At 39.0% G+C, this 8,718-nt stretch overlaps 1 protein-coding gene across 4 annotated transcripts in view; it reads left to right on the top strand.

Moving 5' to 3' along the window:
* Positions 1-477: 477 nt before the first annotated feature.
* SLC24A2 (solute carrier family 24 member 2) overlaps positions 478-8,718 on the top strand; it is a 175,467-nt gene continuing 167,226 nt past the window's right edge. For 2 of the 4 annotated variants that reach the window (XM_048850546.2, XM_048850542.2), the window contains exons 1-2: positions 480-970; positions 3,669-4,759. In XM_048850546.2, coding sequence (XP_048706503.1) covers positions 3,824-4,759 — 936 coding nt within the window. In that variant the 5' untranslated portion in view covers positions 480-970; positions 3,669-3,823. Of the gene's footprint in view, positions 971-3,668; positions 4,760-8,718 lie in introns of all 4 variants that reach the window. The other 2 variants (XM_048850541.2, XM_048850543.2) reach the window with 2 other exon arrangements.

Genomic DNA, 8,718 nt, shown 5'->3' with positions numbered 1-8,718 from the left:
ACATGGTGAAAGGGGGAAAGATCAAAAACAAATGAAAGGTTTCAGAATTATTAAAATGAAATCTTTTGGCTTACCCAAACCAAAATGTTCTTCATATTTTTGGGTCTTGAAAATTTTTGAGATTCTGACTTTTCCTCCCAGTTCAGGATGGGAAGGGAAAATTTTTTGCAGGTTGGGGAAAGACATCAGTCTCTGTGGCTGTATGCAGAGTAGTTTTAGCCCTGTTGATCCCAGGATATTAGAGAGAAAAAGATGAGTGAGGTGATATCTTGTATTGGACCAACTTCTCCTGGGGAGAGGGACAAGCTTTCAAACCACACAGAGCTCTTCTTCAGGTCTGGGAAAGTCTCCCTGGCCCTGTCTTTCACCATCCCTAACTTCACTGTATGAAGGGGGAGGCGGGAGAGGGAAAGAAAATAGGACAGGCTGATAGGCAGGGAAATCTCATTCCATAGTGCAGCGATGTATATCACCCACTGAGCTGCCAGGCTTCGGTGGGTCCCTGTGACTTTGTGTCATAACCTTCAGCTGGCACATGCAGCTAGGCACATGTTCACCTGCTTGCAGCTACAGACTGATGTGGGAGGGGAGCCTCCCGCTCCTTGACTTACGGTGTCCTCTGTGCCAGAGCGAGGGAGGCAGAGCGGATAGGCAGAGGGGAGGGAGGGAGTGGCCGAGGCAGAGGAGAGCGGAGCAGGGTGGAGAAAGGGCCGGCAGTGGATGCTGTGCAGCTGGCACCGGTCAGTCTCACCCGGAGCTCAGCCTCTCACTTCGGCGGGTAAGAGGCGGCGGCCGGCTGACAGCAGCATCCTGCACCAACTAGTCCCTTGTTCGCACATCACTTCCAGGAGGAGGGGAAGGCGGAGGGCAGGGGACCGGTCCCGGCTTGTAGCACCGGCGGCGCCGTGCGGGCTGCACTCATGCAAACCACCTTCTGCCCCGGCCCGGCGGGGGAGAGCGCTGCACCCCGGTAAGTGCTGGGCCCCGCGCTGGGGCTGGGGCTGTGGCGGCGGCAGCTGCGGGGAGGAAGGGGCACGGGCGGGAAGGCGAGTGGGGAGGGCTCCGGGTTAATCCCCTCAGCCCCCCCCCTCCCCCCCCCGTTGGCCCTTGGCAAGGGTAGGGAATGGGGGGGGGATGGGGTAGGACTGCCCCCCCACACTGATCGTTTGGTATCTAATCCCCCCATTCCTTTGAAGTGGTTTCTTTGTGGGGCCCCACTCCCTACCCCCCCCCCTTTGGTTACCCATCTAAATTAAGCAAATGGAGGGAGCACCCACCTCCTCATAGCAGACAAACCCACCCCAAATGCTTTTCCTGCCCTAAATGGGGCTGCCCCCCCTCCCCTTAGGGGACAAGATATTTCCCAAGCCACAGCCCCCACCATGGGGTTCTCTGTGATGTCACATGAGATGTAAGGAGACGGTGCAGGTGCACAGCCGTGAAGCTGAAGCTGGAGGTGGGGGAGAAATCAGGAAATAGTTCCCCCTCCCCATGTACCTCGCCTTTATATGAAGTGTTGTTCTGAGATTGGGTGTTGGCGGGGAGGGGGGGGGAGGGTTGGAGAAAGGAAAAGTTTTGCAAAGTTGGAGCTGAGTTAGTGGTACCTATTGTGTGTCTGAGACATCTTTGCAATGACCCAGAGGAAGGGTATATATTAAAAAAGAAAGTCAGTGAAAAGGAGTTTTCCCCTTCATATTCCTAGATACGTGTTAAGTGCAGATATGTGTTATCCTAGGGGCTCAAATCTCTTGAGTGTGTGTGGCTGTCCATCTATCTAATCAGTATGTTGTAGAATTATCGAAACTGGGGAGGTACAGGGTGTATTTTGTCATTCAGTTCACACATCTAGAATTATATTTCTGATTTCCCTTTATAAACATCTCAAGAGAGAGCTATTTGGATCATTGGTTGTGTAAATTGCAAGGACAGCCACTAATAATATGTTTCTTTATCTTGACTGTTTAATATTATTTGTGGCAGACTGGTAGGGAGTCAATCTAAGATGGAAAACGAAATACCTCCCCTATGGGCTGTAAAAAAAATTTTTATACCCCTGGCATCATCTGGAAATGGGAACAATTTTTTTAATAAAATCAAGAAAATGGATCCGACTGTGCAACTGCTGTGTGCCCAAATGTGGATAATTGAAATTCTGTATTTAACAAGACTGTAATCACTGGTTTTAAACGTATTTTTAAATTTATTTTTAACATTTCATATAATCTGTAATAATCAGACATGTTAATATCTTAATGTCCTGAATAATTGGCATGATATAAAGTCTTTCTATGTGCATATTCAATATACAGTAGTAATAGTAATTATTTTTATTGCTTACAGCATAAAAGATCTAATGATTGTATACATCATTTTCTGTATTAAGATATGTCTTTGAAAAAAGTTTAAATTCATTAATCATACAGCCAATATTCACAGTAGTTGTTCTGTGTTAACAAAGCACACTAATGGGCCAATACTCCAAACTCTTTCTTATGTTCTTACTCGCCCATATACTTCAATGGCAATATTTGTGTTAGTCAAGACTATTTGCTTAAGGGTTTGCAGGATTGGGCACTTAAGTTTTTAGAGGATATATGTCACGTGTGCTTTTACTTTTCAAAAAGAAAGAAAAAATATTGATAAATGATATTTTTGTCTTTGGTTGTCCATACACTTTATGATGTTTCAGGGCCTGATCCAAAGCAGGCTGAAGTCAACGGGAGTCTTTGTCTTGAATTCAGGGAACTTTAAATCCATGTCTTAATGGGACATAAAGAAGACATAGATGTATTTGATCTTTATTTCAATCCTATTGTCACCAGAGTTATTCCTACTTAAAATTCAATGACTGTTGCAGGATTGTTTAATTTAAATTTAAAGTTTAAATTAAAACTGCTTGAGTTGCAAATAGGTCTGAATAGGACTGTATTTGCCCTTAGGTTAATATTTAATATAGATATTCCCACAACATTTGGGAATTAGGCATTGTGTAATCAGAGTGACAAATAATGAAGAAAAGGAATGCTTTTAGTAGTATCCACTAACACAATCGTTTATGCATTTTTACATATACTTTGGGGACAGCTTTTAGTCTCCGCTGGAATTATTTGTCATCTGCTGAGAACTGACTTAGTTCTGAATGGCATGAAATGGTCTGATTACTGATGGATTTTTATCCATTGGATTTTCCTCCTGTGCAGAATTTATTTTTGTATTAAAACAAACATTCTGTTGCTGTGTCTGCTGGAAAGCTTAGTTTTGATTGGATGCAACATGACAGTACATTACAATTTTTGTTTGCAGTGTTGTAGCCGTGTTGGTTCCAGCCTCTGAGAGAGACAAAGTGGGTGAGGTAATATCTTATATTGGACCAACTTCTGTTGGTGGAAGAGACAAGCTTTCAAGCTTACACAGCTTTTTTTCAGTTCTGGAAAAGGTAACCAGCGTGTCACAGCTAAATGTGTGGGATAGATTGATAAGTGTAAGGTGTAACACATGTTGCAGGAGATTACTTAAAAGGAAGTGGGCAATTAAAACCTCTACAGTCACAGGAAAAATGTTTAATATTCTGTATTAAACACTTTGTTTAATCATGTACAGTAAAACATCTTTTAAAAAGTCAGGTTTCTAATCACGTGTTATTAATAAAAGTTGTTTTTCCTTTTAAGCATGAATGACGAATATACTCCATCTGAAGCATAAAAGTACTTGATTCTGGAAAAGCACGTGAAAACACCTTTAGCGTTAAAATCAGGAAGAAGTATGAAAGAACAGTCTGTCTGATACTGAATTTCTGGGCCACAACATCTTGCAGAGAACAAAAATGGCTCTTTCTAAAAACACTGTTGCAAGTATCCTTGAAGACTGGTGTTTGGAGGAACCACTGTTTAGGTGTAGAAGGCAACAGAATGTCAGGAAAAAACTGAGACTGATACGAATAATAGGTTTTTTCATGAGTATAATGGCCATTAGCACTTTCTCTCTTTCAATTAGTGCCTTTTTCAAGATGGAGCCACATAGCACAGAGATGACCAGCAGTCTAGGTAGCCAAAAGTCAATGCATGGGCATCAAAGAACTCTGCTGGATGTCAAGGAACAGAATCAAAATGGCACTCCAGATCCACCTATTTCTATGAAATATGAAACTGAACACAATCATGCAAAAGGAGAACACTCCAAGGGAGAGTACCCAGAAGACCTTTTTTCTCTTGCGGAAAGAAGAAGGGGGGCAGTAATCCTCCATATCCTGGGAATGATTTACATGTTCATAGCCTTAGCCATAGTCTGTGATGAATTCTTTGTTCCTTCACTGACTGCCATCACTGAGAAGCTAGCCATATCTGATGATGTGGCTGGGGCAACATTCATGGCTGCGGGTGGCTCAGCTCCAGAACTCTTCACATCTTTGATAGGAGTCTTTATATCTCACAGCAATGTTGGCATTGGAACAATAGTAGGATCTGCAGTATTCAATATCCTGTTTGTTATTGGAATGTGTGCTTTATTTTCTAGAGAGATCTTGAACCTTACCTGGTGGCCACTCTTTAGGGATGTGTCCTTTTATATCATGGACTTGATCTTGCTAATAATCTTTTTTTTGGATAATTTAATCATGTGGTGGGAGAGCTTAACACTACTGACAGCTTATTTTTGTTATGTGACTTTCATGAAATTCAACGTTCAAGTAGAAGAATATGTGAAAAAAATTTTAAACAGGAACAAAGTTGAGAAGGTAACAACAGCAGATTCTGAACAGAAGGTTGGTTATTTTTTAATACGTATATAAATCTGAAATGCTTCTGTGTCTTAAGGGTTCTTGCTGTGGTAAATATATGTGACATGGAGGTTTCTAGGTTTTACCAAATATTTCTGTGATTACCATACCATATAGTCCACTGTACCAGTCAACTGGCAAATAAGGCATGAAATAGCTTTTTGAAGCTTATTTACTCCCAGTAGTTTTTTACTCCATAATAGTCTAAGCCACATGGGTAACCATTCAGAAGTCAGCATTTACCATATCATGGTGTTTAAGATACTACGGATATCCCCTATACTCTTAAATTAGACAGTAGCTTTAGTATCTCTTGGCAAATGCTGTCTTTTTTATGACTACCACAGCACTTTCTTCACCAGGAACAAGTAAACAAATTTGGAACAATATACAAAAGTACATCTTTTGTAAATTTATCTGTAGAAGCAACAGAGGGGATCCTGTTATTTTTCCAGTTATTTGGATTTACACTATTTCATCACTTTTAAAGAATTTTTATATGAATTAACTTTTCATTTTTCTTTGCAACATCTCAATGATTACATTGGTATAGGGCTGGGCCTTTAATTTAAACAAATATCTTTATTGCACATTATCTCTCAGCTGAACATACTACAGTTATAAGCCTCATACTTGGGCCTTGTGATGAAAGGTGGGGATGTTTGCAATGGTATTCAGTGGATCTGGTTATCATCAACTTGGTGAAGATAACTATAAAGAGAGAGTTTCTTTAGAAAGGAGGTATTTAAGCTAATTAGAAAGCTGAATTCATAAATACTGCATGTAGGCAGCGTGGAATTTTGTCTCAGGGCTTTAGAATACTTGTGCAAACTTTTCATGTTGTCATCTAGGTGGGGTTTAGTCAAGAGCCTAGTTGCATATGAATATGAGATGTTGGCATAGGGAGATTATTTACACATAGATGATACAGTCAGATTTTTTCATGAGTTAAAATTGTTGTTCAGTAAAGTATGATAGAATTAGCCACCATTTTGTGTGTGTCTGCAGCAGCCACAAAATGGTGGAACAGAATAAAAATGATGATCTTGATCTCTCTGTGTCTCTGTATATGTATATGTGTGTGTGTATTGCATAGACACAGATAGATATACATATGGGCTCCAATCCTGCTGCTGATAGCATACAGTCAGACTTGTGCACCCATGCAGAATGCCAACTAAGTTAATGGGGCTTCACATGGTAGTGCAGTACACCTAGGTGCTATTAGTTGTGGGATGGAGACATAGAAAATGATCAGAAAAATTTCCATCAAAACAACATTCAAATGAAAATGGGGGCGGGGAGTGAAATATTTTTCATTTTCTGACCAGCTTTAGCATATATATAATAATGTTTATAAATAAAGAGATTCCTTTTGGCCTTTGTATTCCATCCATTTTCCCAAAACAGAACTGTCAACTTTTTCTGTCTCAACATCTCTGTTTGAAAATGAAACAAGAAGGAAAATAGCAAACAGCTATTTGCCTTAAATAATAAAGCGTCTTTCAAAAGTTGTATAAATATGTCTGCTTCTTAAGAATGAAATCTCTGGTAAGGAATTGTAAAGACAATCACATTTTATACTAAATGTGTTTCTGTAGGAAGCGGCTGCAGTATATAGAGTACTCCTAATTGATCAGTCCATGATTACTTTATCTATTAATCTTCTTATACAAGACATATGATATACTATTTGAGGTTTTTCTTTCATCCAAATAAAAATGGAATCTGTCAACTGATTTGGATTATCCAGGTCAGTCTATTTCAGTCTATAAAGTAACATAGTGTGTTGTACACATATCATGATAAGGATTTATTTATTCTTTACTCAACAGGAGAATAAAATATTTGAAAGCCAAATGAAATGTTCTGAATGCACACTAAAGTACCCTTGATAGATTTGACTAATTAGGCAAAAGCCATTTTGCAAAGTTCACTCATTTACTATATTTGAATAGTTCATTCATTTTCTTAAAGCTGACTCTATACCCATTTCAGCTTGTGCATTCCATCAGTGGTTCACTCATGTGCGTGTATAGCTAAAATGGGTATTAAAGAATCATAAAATTGTCAACTTTTTTCTAGAGAAATTAGCTTTGCACCATATTTGTGAAAAGACTGGGAAAGTGGACTCTGAGAGAATAGTTACATATATATATATATATATATATATATATATATATATATATATATATATATGAGTTAGGCTGTAAAAGATTTTGGAAACTTCTATTAAAACTTTGAAATAATAATCTATTCATTATCAATTCCTTTAGTATTCATATGAAAAAAATGATCAGGATTAACTCATTTGGTAATAATGGGGAATGTCATATAGTAAGTGCTTCAATAAGAATCCTGTTGTTATTCTGCATTCATTTATTTATCATGAATCTAAAATGTTAGATAATTGCGTTGTATTGCTTTTTAAATGAAAAAAAAACTGGAAAATACAGCAGTCTCTCCTATAGAAATGTTAAAGGGTTCACTTTGTACAATCATTTCCTCAAGCAGAGAATAAAAATACTTATTGAGTGGTTAATCTCAGTGGCACATGGATGCTTACTTCCCAACCAATGGAGATTAGAAGAGCTGCAGAATTGGTATTCTTGATCTTTGAAGGCAGAACTGCCTTACTTCAATACTATCCCTTCCTCCACAGGGAAAGTGCCATGGTATCCAAGGCAAAATAATATTATATGTTATAAAATTAGCATATTTATATTCAAAAGCAACGAATGTAATTGTTCCTAATGCAAAATTGGCTTTTGTTTGATGTTTTTCTGTGAGGCATGGAATAGTGAGACAGCTCTTTGCAGTCACTAGATAGTGACTAAGGGTGTTCTCAGGGACTCTTACTGCAAAGCTGTTTCATGCTTTTGGGTTTTGCAAGACTCAGTAGAAAATTCTCCTGTTCCTTTTTGTTTCTTCTTCTAAATGTGCAGTACCAGCTCTACCATGGGTAAGCTGGAAAGTGGTCAGCCAAAGAAACTGTTGTCTATGGTGTTTAACTTTAAGACTTTGTTGTAATCTGACAGCAGGTCAACGGAGTTCTGAGAGGTCTAAATAAAGAAACATAAAGCTGGATAGCTGAAGGGTTAAGTGGCTTAGCAACAAATCTCAACCTCAAAGAGTAAAAAACCGAGATATTCATAGAGATAGATGAAAAACATTTGAAACGGTTAAAAGTCCTGTTGAAGTATATGGCAATACTTTGATTATCAGTCCCTTTCAGTAAAAGTCTGCAAGAAACTTGCTATGCTCTAAGAGGGAAATTCATCCCATTGTGGGAGCCCTCATAATTAAGGCTAAAGCAGGGCGTAAGTAGTGTATATAGCACAGGGTGAATTTCATCCCATAAAGAACAATCTTCTGAGTCTTCTGGTGTATTTTTAGGCTTAAATCATTTTGTTTGTCCATGGTGTAAATCACCCTGTCTGTGTTTAAATATAAATCAATATTAATATCTCCTATCAAATTGAAAATAGGTCTTAATTACATATGAAATCGTCTGTCTCTCTGCCTGTTAGTCTTTCTCAAGGATATTTCTAATGCTTGTGTCACCAGTTGTGTCTAGGTGCCTCTTGAGTTTCACATAGATCTGAGAAGTATAGTTGGCACCAGTAGATTGTGAGCACTGAAGCACAAACAGAAAGCCATTTTTTGTGGTGTAGTCTTCTCTTGTTGTATGAATTATCTGTGTAAATGCCTGTGCATCTAGTCAGGAACATCTGCATACTGCGGGGTTTAAATTTAATGTGGGTTCACTTTAATCCCATGTTTTCAAGCTCTTGTTCTTTAAATATCCCTATCCCCTTTACAAAAAGTACAGGTTAAGAAAATCTGGCAGAAGTTGACGTGGGCAAAGGCATGCTAACAACAATTAGTGAAATGGATGAGAATGGTACAGATTGCAAGCTCCTTGGGGGTGGAGCCTATGTGGT

The sequence above is a fragment of the Caretta caretta genome, chromosome 5 (genome assembly GCF_965140235.1).
Source record: "Caretta caretta isolate rCarCar2 chromosome 5, rCarCar1.hap1, whole genome shotgun sequence".
Taxonomy (NCBI): domain Eukaryota; kingdom Metazoa; phylum Chordata; order Testudines; family Cheloniidae; genus Caretta; species Caretta caretta.
Note: the sequence above shows the minus strand (reverse complement) of the source record. Positions and strands in the feature narration are given on the sequence as shown.